The 25,484-nt window shown below is 36.8% G+C and overlaps 1 protein-coding gene across 1 annotated transcript in view; it reads left to right on the forward strand.

The window, feature by feature from the left end:
• The window catches only part of LRBA (LPS responsive beige-like anchor protein), a 522,692-nt gene that overhangs the window by 361,075 nt on the left and 136,133 nt on the right, over positions 1-25,484 (forward strand). The window contains exons 43-45 of the mRNA XM_037058420.1: positions 1,441-1,556; positions 4,036-4,148; positions 24,541-24,681. Coding sequence (XP_036914315.1) covers positions 1,441-1,556; positions 4,036-4,148; positions 24,541-24,681 — 370 coding nt within the window. The remainder of the gene's footprint in view (positions 1-1,440; positions 1,557-4,035; positions 4,149-24,540; positions 24,682-25,484) is intronic.

A 25,484-nucleotide genomic window follows, 5' to 3' on the forward strand; every position in this document is an offset into this window, starting at 1 on the left:
AAAATATCACCTAATATGTGTTATACTTGGGACTTTTTGTAATGTTTTCTTACAGTTAAAGCTAAAAGTCTTAACTCATTAAATCAGTCACTAGGATAGATTTTTAACACTTAAAATGGTATATTCTGTATTCATACAATGGAATACTATTCAGCAATCCTAAAAATGAACTCCTAGTAAAACTTTTTATATACTGCTGAACCTCAAAAACATTACAGTTAGTAAAAGAAGCCTGATGCAAAAGACTGCATGATGTCTAATTTTATTTATCTGAAATGTCCAGAAAAGGTAAGTTTATAGAGACAGAAAGCATACTGATAGTTGCCTAGAGCCAGGAAAAGGACTGGGTATTAACTATAAATATGCACAAGTTCTTGTGATAAAAGTGTTCTCAAGTGCATTGTCGTGACAATTGCAGAACTCTAGAAATTTACTTCTTAAAAAATCATTGCGTAGTATAATTACAATGAGTAAATTTTGTGGTATGTAAGTTATACCTTCATAAATAAAAGCTTTTCAAAAGATAGCACCGTTGCCCTGCCCTGCCCTGTGTGGCCAAGTGGGTTGGGCGTCGTTCCTCGGAGAGTGGTCAGAGCTGGTTGACCCCCAGTCAGGGCATGTGCCTGGCTGCCAGTGGTCCCCAGTTGGGGTGCATAGGAGAGGCAACCGCTTGATGTTTCTCTCTCACATTGATGTTCCTCTCTCTAGCTTCTCTTTACAAAGAAATAAGTAAAATCCTTAAAAAAGATAGCTACCCTATCTTAATTGTAGAAGAACCATGACGACATACTTACCTGAGATTCTGTACCTTGAATATAATAATTAATCCTGCTACTGATTTCCCCGTCCTACTTATTATTGGTCAGTTATATCCATAGTTATTTATATTGGGTTAAGAAAACAGAAAACTTGGGTCTTCTCTTAAGCAATATCAAAAGTTTTTTTCTTATCTCTATCCTACCCCTAGAATCAATAATTAAAAAATTTAGAGTCCTCTTTGCCCTGTTACAGAAGGTATGGAAACATAATATTTAGCTGTATAGTACACAAAAGTGTTGTCTTTATGTAATGATTTAAAATCAATAAAAATGTGAATACAGTTTCATATGTATTTCTCAGTTACTATAATACCTGTTCTAGCAGTAAATTGTTAATTATGCTATTATTAATCAACTCTGTGGAATCTGGATATTATTATGGCATCGTAATGACAGTTTACCTTCATGAACAGAACGTGTATAATAGACTGATGGCTGGTCCAGATCGTTTGTTTGACCAGCAATTGTGGATTGAAACAGCTCTAGAATTCATTAGTATTGCATGAGTGGAACTTTTCAGAATATACAGACGTCATTTTGAATAAGCAGAGATAGTCGTGATTTATTATCGTGGTATAATCTAAAGTTTAAATTGAGTCTATGTCAATTTCCTTTTTTGCAGGCGCATCTCACTAGCTAGTCCGCGCCAACTTTTTAAAGCTTCTAACATGACTCAGCGGTGGCAGCACAGAGAGATTTCAAATTTCGAGTACTTGATGTTCCTCAACACGGTGGCAGGTGATCCAGGCTCACACGCGCACTTACTTCACGTGATAAGCTGTTCATTGTGACATGATTAGGTTATTCTGATTGCTGGTGTATAGCTAATTTTTATTTTTATTATTACATGAATATACCTTATCAAGAGTAATTTTTATAATAGAGTTGAAAGTTTTATATGTGAACAGTTGACTTCCTGGTAAAAATTAAATATGGGTCTATACAATCTTTTTCAAAAAACATAAAATGAAAATTTATAGCTATTCAAGTGTGGTAAGAATGGACTCAGTCTGGAACAGAAGGAATGAATGACCATAAAAATCTTAAGAATCTATTAACTTAATTAGAGGTGTAGTGTATGATGAAACATGAACCACATCACAGAAAAAAGACAACGGAGGGTACAGGAATAAGTAATGGAGGATTACAACCCACATAGGGCAGTCTGAAGGCAAAATGACCCTGTACATAAGCTGTAATGATATCATGTTACTGAAGATCACCCACTGAAACTGTTCATGTGTGTGATCAATAGAATAAAGAGAACAGAAAATGTAATTATGAGATATTTGAGATTGAGGTAGGTCAAGACGCTGGGGCAGGTTATATTTGAGGCACAGACGTGATATACAAAGAGCATAAGGCGTGTTGCTTACTCTCAGAGAAGTTATTTTAAATGTGAGCATTTATATGATTCTAGTCAAGTGAGTATGACTTCAATTTAAAAGTACAAAATAATAATGGGGATTATAAGAGTCATCTAGTTGATAAGAGTTAGGAAAAAGTGAGGAAAGATTTTTATGTTTGCATAAGGATAGATAGTACTTTAACTGACAGCGGCGGTGTTTGAGAGAGTAAAGATATTTTATGGAAAACTGAGGTGTAAGCAGTAGAAAAGATGGAAACGTATGAAGTGAAGCTAGAGTACGATTAACAGTGTGGTTTTATGCACGTGCACCATACATATTGTATGTAAAGTCTCCCCCTGTTCGTGTGGCACATGTTCCAAGACCCCCGCAGATGCCTAAAACCATGGGTAGCACTGAACCCCATTTATATTACTTTTTTCCTATGTATACATATATTTTATGGCTCCTCTTTGGCATATCCTGATTTCTCTTGTGCTTTGAAGACATTGAGGGAAATAAGCTCCGATATTTGAACACAAGCTCTGAATACAAGCTCTGATAGTGGTATTTGAACACAGGCTCTGAAATGTCTCTTCAGTCAGTCTGATAACCAAGATGGCTGCTGAGTGACTGAGGGTGGGAGCGATGCCGTGTGGATATGCTGGACAAAGCGGTGGCTCGTGTCTGGGTGGGACCAAGCAGGATGGTGGAAGATTTTGTAACATTACTCAGAACAGCATACCGTGTAAAACTCACAAATTACTTGTTTCTAGAATTTTTCATTCAATATTTTTGGAACACAGTTCACCAAGAGTAACCAAAAATGTGGATAGGAAAACCATGAATAAGGGGGACTACTATGTATATGCATATATATCTGTGTGTGTGTGTATGTGTGTGCATAAAGTATATATTTCTAAATATACAATGAAAAACAAAACTGGAAAGGTTGTATGGAAAAGTGGGAGATTTTTGTCTCTTTGAGGAGTTAGCAGTCAGTTCACTGGGAAACTTGTGAAAGGTTTTGAACCAAGGAGTGATATCAGAACAGTGTGAAAAGGTAGCTTGGAGGCAGAGTGAAGTGGATAAGTTGGAGTAGAGAGAGACTAGGCAGAGAGCAAAGTTAGGGAGCAATTAGATGTAGAAAGTCATAAGAGCCTGCATTAGAGAGATGACTTTGGGGATTAAAACATAACATTAAACAACAAGAAGTTACAGGGCACAAACCGTTTGACACCAGCGAACTGTGTCATTGATGGTCATTAGTATGGGGGAAGTGCAGGAGTGCGTATGGCAGCTTTTGGGAATGGGGGAAGCAACACTGACGATGCTGTGCATCGTATTCAGAGGGCGATTGACTTTGAAAGCTGTCACAGAAACTCCGGAGTACATCGGGACACTCCAGTTTTACAGAAGAATAATGAATGCCCTCAGGGCTCAGATTACTTAAACTTGGTTGATTGGTTAATTGATGGCAGAGAAATGAATTGTAAATTGTTTTTTAAAGTTTTAATAAAAAATATTTTAATTGGTACAGGCTTTCAGGTAACAAAAAGTAGTCGTGTAGTTTATAAGAACATAAACTTGGGGGCCAGAGTATCTGCATTCGAGTATAATTCAACCATTACTAGTATATCATTTGTGGACAAATTATCTAGCCTTTTGTACCTCAGTTTTTTCATCTGTAAAATAGGGATGATGCTAATTTCGCAGGGCTCTTGTGAGGATTCAATGAAATAATGTATGGATAGCACTGTGAGCGATAGCTGGCACTCAAAAACTGTCATTATTTTTAGTAAATTATACTCCTGAATCTGCTTATCATTTTATTATCCTAGACTGAGTGACTTTTTTTTTTCCTCTGCCAGGACGGAGTTACAATGACTTAAATCAGTATCCAGTGTTTCCCTGGGTCATTACCAACTACGACTCAGAAGAACTGGATCTTACCTTGCCAAGTAACTTCAGAGATTTATCCAAGGTAATGCCTTAGAAATCATCTGAAATACAATTGTTTTACACTTAACATATTTGAGTGTATTTAATTTTCACATTACTTTTTAAGAACCGTTTAATATAATTATAACTTTAATGTAATTATCTTTGAAATCTATTTTAGTGTTCTCAAATTTGAAAGTGGGAAATGTGCATGAAAAACTTGATGGGAATTAAAAATACTAGTTTATATGTTTTTTCTGTATACACTTAAGAAGACATTATTTGCCAACAGCAACTTCTTCTAAGGCTTTTAGTATTTGGTAAAACATAAAGCGTATCGTGAAAACCTCTCAACAGTGTTCTTACAAAAGGAGAAATGGCCCCTGCTACTCCCAGTCTCTTGACCTCCCTGCTGCCTTTCCCTTCCCTCATCCATTCCTCCTTGAAACAAAATGGATTCTTTTTAAGTCTAATGTTGAATTATATGACTCTAGTGCTTAAACTTTTCTGAACTTGTCACTGAATGCAGAATAAATCTTTCCCAATCAGAGCTCTGCCTTCTCTTCCTGTAATGCGCTTCTCCCTGCTGGGTGAGTGGCTGGCGTGCTCTCTGCCCTCAGGCCAGCTCCGCACAGAGACCCTGACTGGCTGGCTGCCTGCCTTTCTCCCCTGATGCTCTGCTCTCTGTGTCTATCAGAGCACTTAAATATCCTGCATTTCACATATCTTTCTGCCTACTCTGTTGGTTCTTATTTATAATGATAGAGTTCTTGTTTGTAATTATTTTTCCCATGCCTGGCACAGGATGGGGTGTCAGTAAGTGTTAAATGAATTAATATATGTGACATGTTCTCCAAGGTATGAAATATTATCATTAACTATGTTTGATCTTTTTAAAGTATAAAACATGTAAATAAGGAAAAAATTATTGCTCATTTACAACATATCAATAAGGAATAATTACATCTTATATATACACTGTATTCTTCAACTTTGTCTATGTATTTTCCCATGTATTTAGGTATTCTTCAAGAACTTTTCTGTCCTGAAGCATCAATGAATACAATATCCTAAATCATCATTTTCTCTTATAAAGTTTATATGTCTTTTTTTTCTTCTTAGTTGTTTATTATGGTGTATTTCAAGTATATATGAAAGTGGGCAACAGATGATAATAAATTCCCATGCACCAGTCACCCTGGCTCAACAGCTGTCAGGGGATAGTTACACTTAATAATTATCTTCACTCTCATTTTTTTTCCCCCTTCTCATGTTACTCTGAGAGAAATCCCAGAAATTATGTTATTCCATTCACAAATATTTTAGTATGTATGTCTCAAAACTTTTTTAAAGCACAACTACATTACCCTTAGCAATCCTAAAATATTAACCATAATTTTTAATATCATCAAATACCTGATAGATATCCCATTCCCAGTTGAATTACAACTTTTATAATTCTTCTTTGTTTATTTAAATCACGACCCAAATAAGTACCACACATTGCAGTTAATTGATGTATCTCTTAAGTCCTTCTTTATTCTGTAGGATTCTTATCTTTTATCTAATTTAGTAACTGAAGAGCACACTGCTCCTCTTCCTCATTCTCAGTATGGATTTTGCCTATTCCATTCCCGTGGCGTAGTCTAACAGGTTCCTCTGTCTTCTGTGTTGCTTATAAATTGGTGGTTGGTTCCAGGGGATGATAGAACTCAGATTAGATATTTTTGGCAAGACTGCTTTGTAGGAAGTTTTGCGTTCTTGAGTCAAAGGTATATAATGTTTATTTTACTTCTCATTTGTGTTGTGAGCAGCCAGTGGTACTTAAGGCCTGGACCCGTTGGTTTGGTGAAGACTGCAAAATGATGGTGTTTCAATTCCGTCACTTCTGTTTGGTTTGTTACTGGAGCCCTTCCGGCAGGAGACACTTGCTGTCACTTACTATTACATCAGCAGGGTTTCCCAGATGACTATGAGGAATAACAAGTGGATAAATGGTTGCTTTGGTTTTTGTTTTTCTTTAAAAAAGAAAGAAAGGGAAAGGAAAGCCTTACTTACGTTCAGGTTCTTAGACCCTGCAGCAGTTCCCTGGAGTCTGTGGCCCTCTCTCGCCTACACTGAGGACTGTATTAGTTTGGCTCGTGTGACGAGCCGCACAATTGGTCAGTAATAAACACTGGGCAACTATTTAATGCTCGGGTAGTTGTATCCTACTTTTTCCATTATTTGAATTTCATGTACATTAAAGTACAAATCTCATTTTTCATTAATGCATTAAAAAATAAAATGTGCTTCACAAAATAAATTACATTTCAATAAATAGCCTTTCTAGAGTTCTAGAAGAATTGCTCTCTTTTTCCCCTGAGTCCTTGAGTTAGGACTTTCACTGAAGCACAGAGCTTATTAAGACTGTTCTGTGCTTTAGAGGATTTTTCTGTAGGCTCCTCAAGACACAGTGGATAGTGAGACGGATTGTGGACAGGGTACATGCTTCTGTCCTGATGGAACGGTTACTAATGGTGATAAGTGGGAGGCTGTTGGGGTGTTTCTGCTGAGACTGTGTTTCTGTCTTCTGCCATCACTGTCCCCGGGCAAGAGCTCCCGTAAACCTGTTACTGCCGCATCCCCCTGTTCCCTGCCAGCGGCTCCATCCTCTGATCCTCGTCTGTGTTCTCCGTCCCACGAAAAATCTTACCTGACCAGAAGAAAGCCTCCAGACACCTATTTTCAAATGTAGGCTTTATGGTGTTTTCAATGTGGGAATTCATAGAAATGATGTTAACAAAATGCTGTTATAGATTCTTTTCCAGCCAAACAGAATCCTTTTTAAAATTGAATTTTATTTGTATATCACACCTGTTTCTAAGGAACTTGACAAATACTTTTTGTTGGGTGTGTAAAAGCTTTAATAACGCGGCCCTGGCTGGTGTAGCTCAGTGGATTGAGCACAGGCCTGCGAACTAGAGGATTGCGGTTCGATTCCCAGTCAGGGCACATGCCTGGGTTGCAGGCGGGTTCCCTGCAGGCCAACTCCCAGCAGGGGACGCACGAAAGGCAACCATACATTGATGTTTCTCTCCCTCTCCTTCCCCTCTAAAGATAAATAAATAAATAAAATCTTTTAAAAAATTTAAAAAAAATAAAAATAAAAGCTTTAATAACGCTTCTGTTGTCTTCTGTATGTGATAAACAGGGCTGTTTTTTATGCCTCACCAGATGAACAACAGTAATTTTTCTTTTTCATTTTTTTATAAAGTAAAAAGGGGAGGGCCCAGCTTTGAAACCAAAACAAGAGTCGCTTTCCTTAGTCTCTATCCATATATGTTCGTATCTACCATATAAACACGTAAAAACATCATTTTTGTATGTAGTGCCTTTGGTTGTATCTGTTTTTATATTATGATATTTTGTGAAATAGCTGTATGTTGGGCCAAGGAAGGCGTGTTTATAAAGAGTGTGTTCAGCAAGAACTGAAGGGTGCACAGGCGAGGAGCAAAGGGCAGTGTAGGGAGCAGGGGGGAGCTCCAGCGGTGGCTGCAGGTGGCCGGCCCCCCGCCCCCTCACACTGCAGGAGCCTGGGTGCCGCTGGTGTTCAGTTTGTGGGAATGGAATTCCACTGGTACTAATCGTTTTCATTAAATATTGATGGGCATAGTGAGTTTGGAATCAACTGTATTATTTTTCCTGAAATAATCAAGCATATCAGATATTTAGAAATTGTAATTTACATGTCTAGAATAATGGCAATTGTTTATAAAAATAGCTCACTTAGGTTGGTATTAAAGTCTGCCTTAATCGTCACAGTATGATTCAGTTTTCAAATGTCTATTTATTCACGCACTTTCAGGAATGCATCTCATTCGTGAAGTGAGCTATATCTCCATGAATAATGATTATGATAGAATTATATTAACATTTGTCCTATAGTATACATTTAGCAAACATTACTATTTGTTTAAATAAACTTGAAAAATCGAAGAAAACATTGAGTGTAAAGCTTAATTTAAAACATAAACATATCTTATTCCCATTCTTAAATAACTAATATTGCTTGAATAGCTTTAAAATGTATTGAATTATTTATGCATATTTATTTACCTTTAATTTCCTCAAAGCTGGTTTGCAGAGGGCTTTTCGATACAAAGCTGCAATTTTGCTTGGTAATCTCTTCCATGTTGCACAGGGAATCTTCTTTCTTAAGCCAAATTAATGTAAACCACCCTTTCTTCTGTATTATTTTTTGAAAAATTTTTGAGAAAAGCAAAAGCCTGCATCGAACAATGTAAAATTGTTGTATTTTGTAGAATTTTATGTTATGTACAATTCTTTTTATAATTAAAAATTGGTATCTTCAGTCTTTCTTGAATCTGTTTTTGTCTGAAAATCTGATAAAATTAAATCTTTCCTTGTATTGAGAAAGTTCTCATTTAACATAATGATTTAACTTATTCTTTCAAAGCTAAACAACAGGTAGGGATCGATTTTGAAGTTGATCTTTTTCCTTCTACTTTTCCAGTTTTTTTCATCACGAGTCTAAAATTCTGACTGATGAGAAGACAGATGTAATCATGCATTGAGTTTGGAGTGACGTTAATTCATATTTTATAAATATATATTGATTTTTATATTTTGACAACCTCCTTGACAGAAATAAGAGGCAGCATTTTCTTTTTGTCCTTTATAAGAAATTATAATTAGGGCAGGAATTTATTTACAAAATGTCAGACCATGAATACAAATTATGGTGGCTGAGCAGTTCAGTACCAGGGTTTCCTTTGTAGATGAGGAAGATTTTCTTTGCTACCATGATGTATTTATTTATTTTTTCTTAGTAGGAGATGGACTGTAAAACCAGTTTTCTAAGAAAGGAAGAAAACTAAGATAACCTGAGGCAGTCAATTCTCTTCTCATCTATCCACATAGTTATCTTAGAATAGTAAGTATGTACAAATACTGTAATCTGGGTACATATGCCCCAAAACGAGTCTGTTCTTAGATTGAAAAGTAGTTGATAGCCATTTCAGAAGTAGAAACATCCCATTTTATTATTGTTCACTGTTGTGTATGTACTGAGGACTTCGTATTTTTCAGGTTATCGAAGTTTATTACATGTGGTAACTCTTAATCCTCACTAAGACCTTCTGAGGGGTGTTTGTGTGTGTGTGTGTATGCGCGTGTGCACATACATGCATGCGTACACTGGATTAGGATTTAGAGTGACTTTTCTTACTAGGGGTTCTGGCCCAGAAGGTTTGAGAAGCAAACTGTTATGCTGCCTCCTCCTTTTGGCATCGATTGCTGAGTCTAACGTCACTTTGTCAGGTTGCCTTTCACCTCTCATGCTGAACAGACACCTGGTGAAATACAGCCAGCATTTGACTGCTTGAAAAGGAAAACTTTTCCAAATTGCCTCCTCTTGGGGTGTTGGTCCCAGCTTGTGCTCCACACTGTTTTGGTTTTACCTGTTTTATGAAAAAGCTGAATGTTTGGTTAAAAACTAGAGAATTCCTGATGTCACTACTCAGTTATTAACTTGTTTTTTCATATACTCATTATTTATTGGATAATATTGTTTACCAGGGACTCTCAGTTTCTGGAGATTAGAAAGAATAAAATCAGGTAGTTACTGTCCCACTAAACAGTAAACTAAAAATTGAGGGAGAAAACCAGGAATGGCCAAAGTATAAGCAAGTATTTTATTTTTAATAATTAGAGCTTACATTCATAAAGTGAAGGAAACTACGGAAAGAGAACGTTTGGGCTGGGGGAAGAGCAAAGGCATCCACTTTCGAGCTTTCACGTGCAGGAGCGAGGTTCGGTGAGGTTCAGTGTGCAGCAACGGGGCAAGTGAGGGAAGGCTCCCATAGGGAGAAAGAGAACCTTTGCTGTGGTCTCCTGGCGTCTGCTTTGCAGTGTAGGAATCCGAGGACAGTTTTCTATCAACAGGTCTTCAAACTGAGTGTTAAATTTTGGTCCAGGTCCCAGTAAATCATAGTTTCTTCCTTAAAAAAGAAAACTATGTTACAGTGCTGGAGCATTCACACTGTTAAAAGAGCAGTTCCCATTGCCCTAGTCTGGGTCAAAATGTTTCTAAAAAGTAAATGCCCAGATAACTGAAGAAGAGAACTGAGTGACAACGCTCTCCCAAATCTATTTTCTTGCTGACGAGTTGTTATTGTTGGTTCTTAGTGGGTTTTTTTTTCCTATTTCTCTTTGTTTAGAGAAAAAATGATTTTCTTTCTCAGTCTCTCATTTATCTCCTACCATTTGGTTGTGTGTTTTTCTGTGTGAGATATTTCTCTCTAACACACACGTTTAATATATACAGCATGCGTCTTGACCTGGAATTGACTACCGACATTTAACTGTTGTTGATCAGACAACACTTCTTTATCTCTTTAAGTTTTAAGTGCTGTTTCTGACGAATGCCAGTCCCTTTAGTCTGTTCTGTAGCAGATATACCGGGAATCAATATACCATCTACATGTCAGGGGGGGAGAACACTCTTTTGTAGGGGAGGAAGGGCGGTATTGTGTAAATATGATAGGTGTTATAACTTTCACTTTGTTTTTTCTATATATTGAGCTTCAGTCAAATGAAAGGAACTCAGACTTAAAAAAAAACTATGATATTGCAAAGGTAAATAATGAACCTTAAATGTTTAAGTAAAATATAAATGCACAAAAAAAATTAAAAATGACCTCACACTTGGATATTTTTTATTGGTTGATAAAATATATGAAAATATTTTAATCTAGGAATCAAATACAGATGCTGTTGTAGCCCCATTGATTTTGGGGATTTTGGCATAAATTTCATTTTGTGGCCTTGGGAGGAATTTATAGCCTACTGAGCAGAAGAATGACATCGGGATAGTTTATGATATGTTTGTAGTGTTGTGCGCTGTTCTTTAATTCCCTCAATGACACTGTGAGGAATGTGTTATTATCTCTAATTTATAGGTGAGAAAACTAAGATGTAATGAGGTTAAGGAACTCTCCAAGGTTACGCATTTCTAGGCTAGAATTTGATCTCCTGTCTGTCTGTCAGTGAACTGGTATGTTTTAGGTATTACCAGAAAGATTATAAACTTGCCTGTATATCCACTTCTTTCCAAAACCCACTGTTCTTCCCTTTATCTGAGCAAAAGGCAAGAGGTTTACTTTTCGGAGAAACTGTCCCAGAGATGTTTCTGATTTGAGGACTCCAAGAGCAGCGGAGAGAGGGTTTGAAGTAGTGAGTGGAAAACAGGAGGATTAGCTAAAAGGCTTAAGTACGGGGCGGTGAAGTCCCCCAGGCCCCTTGGCTGTCTCGCTATCAGAATTCTGGCAGGCAGGCTAGTAGCAAGCCCACTCTGTGGGACAGAGGGTTGTACTATATATCACTCTTTGGGCATGTCGACTGGTTCAACAGGAAAGACCTGAAAAATACTGACATTTAGGGGTTCTCCTTGGAGCTCCCCTGACTTCCCTCCAGGGAAGTCTGCCGGTTCACATTGCTCCTCGTGCTCCATGAGTTTCAGTCAGCCCTTTTGGGCTTCAGTTTTAAACATGAAGGTACAGCCAAGTGTTAGCAAATGTGTTACGACAGTGTCCGGTGCGAAAGGTGACAGACTAAACAAGTGAAGCGAAAAATAAACAAAATCAGAAAAAAACATAGACAATTTAAGAAACAGAAAAAGCCTTAGAAAACAAGAATACCCTTACAGTAATAAAATTCTTGCATTAATATGAAAAAAAATGCTATATGGAGTCGAATGTACATGCAGATATTTTATAAAAAGAACAACCAAAAGATACAGGGAGAGAACCTGGACAGATAAAATTGGAGGACCAGAGTAGGAAATCTTTAGATTTAGGTAGACTTGTGTCAATCTGCCTCCATTTATTGGCAAGGGACCTTTAGCAAATTACTTAGTTTAGGAGGGACTCATATAGCAAGCGATATAATTATGTATTTATTGTAGAGTATTTATATTAATACTTCAGAAAATTTTCAGGGGTACACTGACTTCTGTAAACTTGAAATCATTACATGTTCATTGTGATGTATTTAGTTTAAAATATGACTGTGCAACTCCTCCAGAAATCAAAATTAAATTCAGCAAAGTGTGAATATATATATTGAGTAGCTACACATTCATATATATGTGTGTGTATCACTGTGTATGTATATATGGAGGACGGGAAGGAGGGGGAGGGAGATATGGTGTACATTTAGAGGACTTGTTGGAGTTTTGTTTTAAAGTTACAAAACAGTCTGTTTTGTGTGACTTTTTTTTAAATTTACATTTATTAGCTCTGGCTGGTGAGGCTCAAGTGGATTGAGTATCCACCTGTGAACCAAAGGGTTGCTGGTTCGATTCCCAGTCAGGGCACATGCCTGAGTTGTGGGCCAGGTCCCCAGTTGGGGGCGTGTGAGAGGCAGCCACACACTGATGTTTCTCTTCATCTCTTTCTCCTTCCCTTCCCATCTCTCTGGAAATAAAAATAAATAAAAACCTTTAAAAAATTGCTTCTCTTTAAAAAAATAAATAAATTTACATTTATAAATATTAGCACTCTGTATTGCATATTTGGTTTTCTGCTGGAAGTTACCTCCTAGCAGGAGTTTTTATATGACTAACAGAGGTTAACCTTACACTTTATTTAAGCTGCCTTCAGTGACATTGTTTTTTAACATTAGTCAGTAAACGATAAACTGCAGTAACTGAAATGGATTGTGGTTAATATTACTGTCAGGGTGATGAATAATCCTGACACATACCAGCAACACGCTGCCAGTCAGTAATCCTTCTCCAAGTTAAGTATTTATTCACTAATCATCCTAAGTTACTGTGGTGTGGAGTGACCATTTATTATTATTTATAAATGGATTGTTTTATTTACATAACACTACCAGTTTTATCCCATAATACTTCCTTATTTTCTTAGTTTAGTGCTGAGTGTACTAGTTGGGATAGATTCAGAGTAGAGGACATATATATTCACCATGAATTTACATAAAAACTGATTTTCAAAAACCTAAATTTTATTTTTAAGTGTAGTAAGTACTAGTACTATATCTCTGATTTCAGGCTGGGGTATTTTTTTCTCTTTATAGAGAGTTAGTGTGGTAGTTTTCAATATATACTTTTTTAAAAATATTCTTTTGAGATTTCATTTATTTATCTTTAGAGGGGAAGGGAAGGACACAGGGAGAGAGATATCAATGTATGGTTGCTTCTCATGTGTCCCCTGCTGGGAACTGGTCTGCAACTCTGGGAACTGGCCTGCAACCCAGGCATGTGCCCTGATTGGGAATTGAACCGCGATCGTCTGGTTTGCAGGCTCGCTATCAATCCACTGAGCTACACCAGCCAGGGCTCTATATATACTTCTGTGTGTCAGCTTCTCATTCTTATATTTCCCTGTGATACTCAGACTTATTTTAAGTGAATATGTAGTATACTGCTTATACTGGGTAATGTAGTAATTTACCCTTCAGTCTCATGTTCACATTCTTATCCAGTTCTTTGTTCTCAAAGTGCATTTATAAATATACTTATTCAACATTAACACCTGTTTTTAGTGCCCTGTTTATATTCAATAAATGTGCTTATTCAAATAATTGCTTATTAAATATTTACTGTGTGCCACTTGTGGACATTATTCTAAGGACTGTGTCAGAAACAGTAGCTAATGAAATAATCCCCACTTAAAGAGTTTTGTAATGATGTATGTTGTGTATGAACCACTTATGGAGAATAATTTAATTAGAAATGTTTTATTTCTATGTGAGACTACCCCACTTTCAGAAAAGGAATTTTTTAAATGTGAGTCCACAATTTGTAATATAAACCAAGTTTTTGAAAGTAGAAAGAGATGAATTCTGAAGACAAAAACCATAGTTATTATTGACCCACTATGTAAACTAGTATAGACAATGAAATAGTTACCTTTTTTAAAAGTAGGACAAAAAAAAAGTAGAATTATATTAAGAAATATTTTTGTTAAACTACATTAATTGATTTACTTTAAAAAATGTTTTGCTATATGTCAACTATGATAAAATAAAAACAAACAACAAATACTAATTTGATTAGGTCAATGATTTCCAACCTTTTTCATCTCATGGAACACAAGCTAATTAATAAAATTCTGTGGCACACCAAAATACATAATTTTTGCTGATCTGACAAAAATAGATATAATTTTGATTTACAAAAAATAATAGTAATTGCCTACCCTTTGTTCTCCAAAGTGACTTTTTTAAAAATCAGGTGCTTATACTTGTATATAATGGTTTCTGGTACCAAAAATTATCCAATCAGATGCAACCTTATTATGGAATTTGACCAATAAGATGGCAGCTCTGTTTTACGACCTATATATTTATGATTCAAGACAGAGTAGTCACACCGAATAGCTGTTGTTGTGTTGGCTGCTGTCATTTTTCTAAATTTGACAGTCTAAGGAAAAAGAGGCCAGTGCCTCTGACTAAATAGTCAGGTATTGCATGTTTTAAAAATTCTTGTGGCACAGCAGTTGAAAATCACTAGGTTAATGAAATGTGGGAGCTATAGATCTGTATATCATTTAGCAAATGATTTTGGAGTCCAAGTAGAACCTTCGCACAACATAGACAAGGTAATTAAAAGACATTAGTAGCATTAAGAACTGTTCAAATCATTTACAACCCTCTAACCCACTGAGCTACCCAGCCAGGGCTAGGTTAAGTTTTCATTTTTATGATTTCATTTTATCTACACTATGATTTATTATTTATATTTTAAAAAATTTAGTGGTTCGCTGTTTGAAATGTACATTTTAATTGATTCTTTAAAGGGAGAGGAAGAGGGAGAGAGACTGAAAGAGAGGTTTGCTTTTCCACCTACGTGTGCATTCATCGGTTGATTCTTACATGTGCCCTGTGCAGAGACTCACCTCAGCCTTCGCATGTCAGGATGACGTTCAAACTACTGAGCTACCTGACCAGGGTCTGAAATACACATTTTTAACTTACGGCAGTCTGTCTTCAAATTACATTGTACCACTTCAATACAGTTTTCAAACTTTTTGATAGTATCCCCCGATTCTCTCTATTCCAGCCTTTAAAGCTATTGTTCTCTTTGTGTGTGTATCTGTGTACAGTCATCTGTCTCCATGTCAACTTCAGGTTTTATTTTTTTCATTTTTAAATCATTTTTTTTTCAATTCTATGTGACAGACATTATTATATTAGTTTCAGGCATACACCACAGTGTATGAAGACATTACAGTGATTAGACATTACATAACTTACTAAGTGATCTTATAAATTTTTTGGCTAAGTGTGCTGTAAACTCAGTGCATTGTGTGTGCACAGTAGTACTGTTGTTACTATTTTTGCTTTAGATAGCCTCTTTTAAAGCAATAAAAATAAGAAAAAAATGTATGTGTACCCTGAGTGTTGCCATGCCTGATCGTCTTTATTTCTTTTTATGGCTGTACATTTAAATCTGTCATCGTGTTTCTTCTTCTAAATACTGTCATTAGTATTTCTTGAAGTGTATGTCTTCTGGCAGTTAACTCTTAATTTTATTTTAATCTGAAAAAATATTTCACATCATTTTTAAACAATATTTTCACTGGATACAGAATTCTAGATTGGCAGTTTTTTTGGAGGGGGGACGGGGGATTAGTGGATTAGTACTTTAAAGGCACCTTTTTACTGTCTTCTGGCTGGCCTACTTACTAATGACAGTTTGCATTCTTGTAAACTTTTCTCTTTCAATCTAATAGTTTTTATTTTCCCTTCCTCTGTCTTTAATATTTTTCTTTAACTTTGATTTTTTGCTGTTTGTGAAGTTTATTGTTCATTTGTTTTTCTGCTTTGAGTTTTTAGACTCTCTTGAATCTGTGTTTTGTTTCTTGTTAATTTTGGAAGTTGCATATTCATTTCTTAGAAGTTTCTTTTGCTCTCTTGTCTCTTCCCTCCTCCTGTGACTCCAGTTGCATCTGTATTAGACTCTCTCATTTTGTCCCATAGTTTTTGGTTACTCAATCCTCTTTGGTTTTCATTTGTTTGTCCTCTTCATTTTGGATAATTTTTATTAATGTACCTTCAAACTTGCTTACTCTCTGCTATGTCAAGTCACTCCTAAGCTCATCAGAAGAACTACTCACCTCTGATATTTATTTCAAGCATCTGAATTAAAATCTTTTTCTGTAGTTCTCAGCTCTGCTGAAATTTCAAACCTGTTTATGCAGGTTTCCACTAGATTGTTTTTGAGTATATGAAGTACAATTATTTTAAATGTCCTGTCAGATATTTCTACCCATCTGCATTATCTCTGAGACTAGACCTTTTGATTGCTTTATCTCTTCATAATGGGTCAATTTTCCCTTAGTTTCTTTTTTTTTTGAAAACTTTATTTATTTATCTTTAGAGGGGAAGGGAAGGAGAGAAGGAGAGAAACATCAATGTGTGGTTGCCTCTCGTGAGTCCCCTGCCGGGAACTGGCCTGCATCCCAGGCATGTGCACTGACTGGGAATCGAACCGCGATTGTGTGGTTCACAGGCCCGTGCTCAATCCACTGAGCTACACCAGCCAGGGCTTCCCCTTAGTTTCTAGGTGTCTCATAGTTTGTGGTTGAAGGCCAGTAGAGATCTGATGGGAGTACTATTTTGTACCCAGAAAGGTGGGGGCCTCCTCCACGTCAGGCAGTTTGTGTCAGGAGTTCAGTCGGTCTAGTTGAAAGCAGAGCTCCATTGAGTTTGTTGTTGTCATTATTATCTTCAGTGCAACACCGACTTCGAATTCCCAGGTCTGAACTCGTCCTGGGGGAGGCCCTGAGCTGCTGCTCCTGCTCTGGCGTTCACTGAACCCTCTGCGTGTGAGCCAGCGAGGAACTTTCTCTTTTGCTCTGGTCTTTCACTGGTTTTCACAGCTACGTGTTTTGGGATCCTGTGTCACAGGTGAAAGCCTTAAATATTGGGGTGCCAGACATGTGGTACAGAACCTTCACAGCTTCACAGGGAAGCTGTGAGTACAGAGCTCCCGTCCAATTCATGTCACTGAGTCAAAGGGGGGGGTCTATGACGAGAGTGTGTCACAGCCCTTCCTCCTCTGTGGGCTTTCCCCTGGTTTTCTCAGTGTGTGTGAGCTGCTCAGCTAGTTTCTGGGTTTCTTTCAGAGGGAACTGTTCCATCATGTAGCTGTAGATTAGGTTTCTTTGTGGGAGGCCACCATCTTGGACCAGAACTGCTGATTCTGATAGTCTTAAATGATTCTGTTTGCAAATGAGTGGTTTTTGATATATCAGCTTTGGGCCTGTTGGGTGTTTATCATTTTCACAGTTACCTAGGACTTTTCCTTTTTAATTTGCTTTGGATTCTTAGGATTGCCTTTTGGGTTCTTTGACCATTTAGCTCAACACTGGCATCGGATTGTCAGATCATGTTTAATCAATTTATGTGCCTTTTTCAAACTCAGATAAAAACCTGTAGTAAAAATCACTGTAAGCCGTAACTGAGTAACAGAAGTGTAAAGACACTGCTAGTGATCTACCAATGTAAGCATTTGAAATGATTTAGATTCTATATGCACAATAAGTAAAATGAAATACTTTCTTTTTCTCAGGATGTGTTTGTTAAATTTAAATAGTATAGTGAGTGTGTGCTTAATGCCCCTTGCAAGAAAGTGTGTTTCCAAGGGATTGAGAACTGCTGTGGTCCTTGAAAATGAAAGTGCTTGTTTGTTAACTCTAAAAGCCACAGTACTGTTATGATGACATTTTTCTTGACAATATTAAATAAAATGGAGAGCGCATGAAGATAAGTGCCGAACCACTTCAGCCGCGTACAGCATTTGACGGAACGCCCTAAAAGCCCAGGCTGAGTAAAAATGCTGATCAGGTTCTTCGTTACACTTGTCATTTAGATAAAAGAGCTGTTCCAGTGGACACAAAATAGTTGCTGTACCTCCTAATAGCAGCAGCATTGCTTAAATGACACAAACTGTTTGTTTTCTTCTCTTGGGGCGTGGGGAGAAAGGCAGGTGGTGGAGATGCACAGAATAAAATTCACTTGAGTTCATGGATGCAGGTATATAAATACAGAACATTTAAGAGGAAAGTAAAGCAATACACTTTGATGACAATACTTACCTTTTTGGTTTACTTTAAAAAAAAAGCTGTTTTGCCACACATATTTTTTGGTGTCCCAGGACAAAATATTCACATTTTTCCCAAGTATAAAGCCTCTGTTAAAGTGATACTCACATAGATTGATATGTGGGGATAAAAATGTGAATAGCATTTTTTTTAAATATTTTATTTATTTATCTTTAGAGAGGAAGGGAAGGAGAGAGGGAGAGAAATATCAATGTATGGTTGCCTCTGCCGAGGAGACACAATGTACAATGTATCATGTGTCCCCTGCTGGGAACTGGCCTGCAACCCAGGCATGTGCCCTGACTGGGAATCAAACCGAGATCCTCTGGTTCGCAGGCCCATGCTCAATTCACTGAGCTACACCAGCCAGGGCTGAATAGCATTTTTTCAAAAAGAAAGTCTAAACTTCCCATGAAAGGATTCTAATGACCTTACACATTTAGCACCAGTATTTTCATCAATCCACACAACCCAGGTCATTTTAGGACTCACTAGTCAGTTTAATCAGGGTCAGCTCTGAATCTTGCTTTTGCAGCCGGCTTGGTAACCAACCAGTAATAGTTGCCTAACTTCTCTCAGACTCAGCTTTTTCACCTGTAAATTGGGAATGCTAATAGATTTGTATATTAATGGGGTGTTTTTTGGTGAACCTAATGACATGATTTTTTAAACATTTTATTTATCTTCAGAGAGAGGGGAACAGAGAGAGAAAGAGCTAGAGAGAAACATCAATGTGTGAGCAATGTGTGGTGCTCCCTCTGAGGGACTCGGCCCACACCCCAGGCGTGGGCCCGGACTGGGAGTTGAACCAGCAACCCTTTGGTTCACAGGCCCGCGCTCAATCCACTAAGGTACTCCAGCCAGGACTATAATGGCATAATTTTTGTAAGACTGAGAACCATCACTTGTATCCAATAAATAGTAGCATTGTCATCAGATAGAATGGCCCCCTTTATCAGCATAGAGTTCTTTCCTGTAATCTTCTCAAACCAAATTTTTACTCCCTAATCAGGAATGACTATCTTTTATGATGTCACATTTCCTGATAGCCTGCCTTCTTTCTTCCCCTAAATTAGATGAAACTAACATTTTAATGTGACATTTTTATAACACGAACATCAAATTGGTGTAATACTGAGTTTAACCAATCTCTCTCTTTCTTTTTTTGTTTTTCCTTTTTTTTTCAGCAATGGCTCTCTTTTAGTATCTATAGGGCTTTCCTGCTTCCAGGAAAGAATACAATTTCTTTTGTCCATGACCTCTTAAATGCCGTAGGACAGGTTTTATGTGTAGTCTTGGAGTTAAAGGATGTTTCTCTATTCCTAATGGTACCGAATAAAGGTGACACTCACAAATGGCTTTGGGCCAGTCATCAGGATTCTGAGCAAGACCCTGAAAGTAGTTTTGCACTTTTGCCCACCTTCCTGAGCCCCAGGAAATGTGTCTTTGGGTTACTTTCTCCTTTAGCATCTACAAGGGCCCTGTTTCTGGATTTCATGCTCCAGAATGACTTTTCTTTTTCTTTCTTTCATCTTCCTCTTTTCTGCTTCTCATCCTCATATGTTAGGGCTTAATGATGTTCTAAAGAAAGCCTTTACAAAAAGATGTAAAAACCTCTTTTGAGAATTGGATTTTAAGAAGTTTTTTTACCCAAGCAAATCTCTGCCCTATGAAATTACTCAGATTTCTTGTCGATTCCCTGTCATTTTCTTACTGTAATTGCTGTAATCATGGTCCAGCAGTTTGGAACATTTCACTTCTAAAACATTGATATAAAATGGAACAGTTCACATATAAACCTCCAAAGCAGGGAGGAGTTATGGTGATAGTGATAATAGCAGTTGTACTTACTGAGCACCTTCTTTGTGCCAGGAGCTCTCCTCCGCACTTGACATACGTTATTAGTCTTTTAAATCAGTCCATTAAACATCATACTTAAAAGTTGAAAATGTAAGAAGTTGGAAAATGGTCAAAACTAGGAAAAACAATTTGTAATACAACAAGTTTAGGTGGATAAAATGGCCCAAAGACCGTGTTTTGAGAACTGGGTTTTTGTCTCCCAGATTTATATTGGTTTTCAGCTATATTACTTAAGATACTTCTTGTCTTCATTATTAAAACAGGGATGTCTAGCTCACATATTTATTATGAGAATGTATTATAATGCTTTATAAATTGCACACTGTAAGGTTGGGATATTATTCTTTTGGAAGATGGATATTAGTAATTATCCTGAAATTTGAAAAAAGAAAGAGAAAACTTAGAATGTATCAGCACTACAAAAGCCTCTTTTTTAGCAGCTAACTCTTCCTAGTGATTCTGAGTTTGTCGTGTGCCCTTGAAGGGGTCTAAGAGTCCAAAACTACTTGTTTTTAATAAATGTAGAAGATGTTTACAGCTTGATATTTCATCGTAAAATTAGGGGAGGGTCTTTTTACTTTTGAAAGTTAATCCGCCTTTGCTTATGTGCCTGAGGCAGGTAGGAGAGTGCGGTTTGTTGGGAGGGCTGTGCACTGTCAGGCTCCGACACTCTGCGCCCACACCTCTGCGCCCACAGAGGGCCACGGGGTGCACAGCGTTCTGTTCTCATAGACTCCACTGGTTTCATCAGGTTCGTTTAACGGGTTTTCTTAGATATGCGTAAATCAGCCGAATAATTATTATTGCTAATAATTGACTGCGTGCACTTTAAATGCAGTATTTTTGTTCCCCTTAAAATTAGAAAAATTACTTCTCAAAGAAGGTAATGATGTATTTTTTATTGTGATAATCTTAAAAATTTGATTTAGAAAGTTTTGTTTTACACATCTTGTTCCGAAAGGTATCATTACTGGTTCGCAAACAGTATTCGTACAACCCTGACATGGTTGTCAGTTCTGCTGTTTGTGAGTGAAAATAGTCTAAGTATAGTGATTTTTTTGCTATTTGTACATTTCCAAGTTTTGGTGTTCTTTTTTGTTTAATGCAAATTGTTTCTGCTTTTTTAATGTAATGCTTATTGTGGTAGTTTTATACTCTAATTTTTAAATCATTCTATTCCAAAGTTCTTTCATTATTTTATTGATTTAAAAAATCTTAGACAATTTTATTTGTTAGTCTTATGTAATGTCTGTAATTACTTTTCTGTATCCTATGGCTATTTATGTTTACCTGGCTATGAACTTGAACTACACCTCTCTAATCAATACTCATTTTTATTGATATTTTTAGGAAGTTATCATTTTAAGTGACCGGTATTTTTTGCTCTTATCCCTTTAATCACTTTGCTGATTTTTAAAAATACTCAGCCAAGCTTTAACAGTTTAGTCGTACAAAGAGCTCTCTGTGGGATGATGGTGCTAGGCATTTTTCTGAATTGCCCTCCAATTGATACTCATAACATCCTGTGTAAGTAAGCAAGAGGAGCCCTCAGCATTGGCTTTTAGTTCTTTTGTAGAGATGAATAAACATCTTGAAATGCTGATTTAGACAATGTTTTAAAAATGCTATGATGCACTTTGCTGTATGACAGACTCTTGCTTAGTTAAATGTTTTGCAGCATTATAACATAGTTGGAGTCAGCTCATCTTTTAAAGCAGTTGTCAGGGAAATATGGGCCAGCATGGTAGAATGTATTAGCTCAATACATTGTCTCCATTTTATTATGAAGCTGCTGAGGAAGCTGTGATATACAGCACTGTCATTACAGATCTATTGTTAGGACGGTTCCACAGTCTTCTTTGTACCACCATTAATTTATAGCAGTAAACAATATGTAGCCTTCCAACTGCAGCAAAGCAGAATCTTTTAATGAGGTGGATGTTATTACCACAATAAATCAGTGCTTTCGCGTAATGTATAATTCAATGTGTGTATTCCCACTGTAACTTCTCTGAGTAAGCTGATAGTGTATCATTGTCATTGCACAGCTCCACCGGTCTTTTTTTTTTTAACCTTCTTTTATTTGGGGACTTCTTTTTTATTATGCTTGCAAATAAATGTGGTATGTCTTGATAGCTGTCCTCTTGCAGGCTTCAGAAACCAACTGTAACAATAACAGCCAAAATCGATACTGTGGGTTCTACCTCTATGGATCTCTGTGCAATGCCATTTTTTTAGATGCTAGTGGAATCAATCCTAATTGGTTTTAGCATTATATTCAAGGAACGTGATTCTATAACTATTGATTTTGGGGGTGTACTCATTTGGAGAGTAATAAAAATAGGAGCAGATAAAGCGACTACTTAATATGCTGCAGAACCATACAAAAGGAACATTGATTCTATTTTTAATTCACATAATTTGTCTTCCAGTGATTTTATTTCTTTTTTCCTTTTGCATAGCTCAGTCTTTAGGGACAGCAACTAAAATCCATTTAAAGGAATTCAAAATTGGTTCTGTGGCAAAGATTTTTTGAAGTCAGTACCATTCTTAACTGGCATAAATTTAGAAAATCAGATATAATTCTTTTCTGAAGAAACTAATGCTTTAAAAGGTGACGTTTTAAATCACTCTGCTCTGATACTGATTTAGAATAGTAATCAACTAAAGATTTTTTAAATGTTTGCTTGTGAAGTTAAAAAATGGCTTGAAATAAAATGCTGATTAGAACATTTCAAAGCTGTTGAAAGAGAATGGTGCCAAAGATAAACAGTTAAAAAAAATAGTTGAAGAAATGTAGACAAACTGATGAATTTTAAGTGTTGCTTAAAATCACATATTAACATGAAAAGCACTTTAAAAAAATAGTTTAACATGGCTTCATATTCAATAGACTGTGTCTAAATGTATCATTTTTAAACCAATATTTTAAATTTTATTTTACATCACCATTTACTCCCAAATAATCAGATATTTCCTTTCTGTTATGAATGAGGAGTGACTAACTCATAGGTTTTCATTAAAGGAAGTAATCTGACATTTTTTCAGTGAATTGGCACTTAATATTTTAAATAATCAATAAGCATTTTCTGTAAGTCAATTTTTTATGAGAATGAATTGTTGCTTAAAGCAGTTGATCTTAACGCTTTCAGCCCTTAGAACCCTTTGAAAATCTTTCCCCCCTTTTTATTGAATTTATTGGGGTGAAAATCTTAACCACTCACTGTGTCTTCCTTAAGAAAATGTTCGTGCGCATCATCACACACCATTTGCCTGCGGAGCTCAGGTATTCCCTGAATAACAGCAGCAGCAATGATAACGCTTATACAGCTCTTCTCTGATGCCGACCCGTGTGCTGGGGGTTTACAGGCTGTTATTTTGTTGAAACTTGACCCCAGTTCTAGGAGCTAATCCTAAATCCAATAGTTAGCATTCACTGGGTGTTGTCAGGCAAGGTTTGCAGGACTTTACCTGTGCCGACTCATTCTGTTCTCCAAAACAACCTTCTGACTGGGCCCTACTGTCCCCCAGTGAGCCCACGCTCTTCGCCACTCTGCTGTGCTGCTTTCGGGGCCTCTGCTCCTAATGCGTTGTTTCTGGTGTGCGCTTGCAGTCTGTCTGCAGTTCGTCCTATGTTGTGTAGTTTTATATTTCACGCAGGCATGTTTTTTTTCCTCAAAATTCTGGTTCTGCTCATACTGGTAGAAATGCGCAGGTTTCTGTCTAATCCCCTTCCCCGTAATCTCCTCCTTGCACTCCCCGCTCCCTCCAGTTTCCTTCTGTCCTCCTTTCAGAACCTTTTATAAACCAGTCCTCCAGCTGCAGGATTCCCTTTCTGGTTGTTGCTTCTGATTAACTAAATAGAATTTTATAGGTGCTTTCGAAGTAGTATGTAGCTTGCTTCATGTAGTTACATTTTTTAAAGTCTTTACCCAAGGGTCTGTTTTTTGTTGATTTTTAGAGGGAGAGGAAGGGCAGGGTGGAGAAACATCTATTTGAGAGAGGAACATCCATCAGTTGCCTCCCACCCGCACCCCGACTGGGGATCTAACCCGCAAGCTGGGTATGTGCCCTGACGAGGAATCAAAGCTACAACCTTTTGGTGTTTGGGATGATGCTCCAAGGAACGGAGCCACCTGGCCAGGGCCATGTAATTGTCTTTTTGAAAATGCTTGCTACGGGCTGACTAAAGACTTTGACTCAACAAAAGCTAGACTTAGAAATGACAAGTTTCTTCATTTATTTGTATGGGTGTGTTTAACCTTCATTGATAATAAGTTTGTTTTTCTACTGTCTGAATTAACAATGTATTTTAGCTCAAATAGTTTTTATAGTTTTTAATTCACTTTTAAAGTAACTGAAAGGACACATTTTAAAGAACGAAAGAGATGAAAGACGCTTACATTTGTGTTCTTATTAGTTTTTCCTTTCCATTGGCAGCCAGTAGGAGCTTTGAATCCCAAAAGAGCAGCGTTCTTTGCAGAGCGGTACGAATCATGGGAAGATGATCAAGTCCCCAAGTTCCACTATGGTACTCATTACTCGACTGCAAGTTTTGTTCTTGCATGGCTGCTAAGGATAGTAAGTACAATTTAAATAATAAACCACGAATAAATAAGTTCAGTGTTGTGGAGAATAGTCAATCTTTTCTGAATGTTTTTTTTTTCAGTGACAAGGTTCTAGTTGTATCTCTATATCCCACTTGCTGTGTATTAGCATAGAATTGCCTTAGAAATGTTTCACCTCAACCTGTGTGATCTTCTTCCTTAAATTTGCCTGTGCAAATGGTTGATATCCTACCAGATTCTAAGCTGTAACATAGGTTGTAGTCAAATGTTATTTATTAAAATAAATAAAACTTCATTAACACAGATGTATATTCGTATCCTTAGGCACTTTTGTTGCCCCAAATGGAGTAAGGTATCTTTGTAGGTTACTCTAAGCCTGCCATGTATTGATAATATATTGGTTAAACAAGAAATGTTCCTGTAAAATGGAAAGGTGATTCATCTACTGGAAAGTAATTTCTTTGGGAAAGCGTTAGCAGCACATCATTAATTAAAGCTTGTTAGAAGGGCACAGGCAGACATAAATCCTAGAAGTAATTTATAGTGCTTAGCTAATTTCAAGCAATTATCCACTAATATGTGTTTAAGTGTTCTTTAACTAAGAGGAGGCTTTTAAATCTTCCAAACATTTTTCTTTTCTTAATCATAAATTAAATATTGAGTTGTAACAATAGGAAAATTACATATTTGACAGTTTCCCTGTGCTATGAAGAAAATACCATCTAATTTATGTGTGAATGTTATTAATAAATTGTTCTTAGAAGGAAAAGTGAAAAATGTTGCACATATCAAATTTTGGAAATATTTCTTTTGAAA

The sequence above is a fragment of the Sturnira hondurensis genome, unplaced genomic scaffold (assembly GCF_014824575.4).
Source record: "Sturnira hondurensis isolate 20B ecotype Veracruz unplaced genomic scaffold, ASM1482457v3 Scaffold0010128, whole genome shotgun sequence".
Taxonomy (NCBI): domain Eukaryota; kingdom Metazoa; phylum Chordata; class Mammalia; order Chiroptera; family Phyllostomidae; genus Sturnira; species Sturnira hondurensis.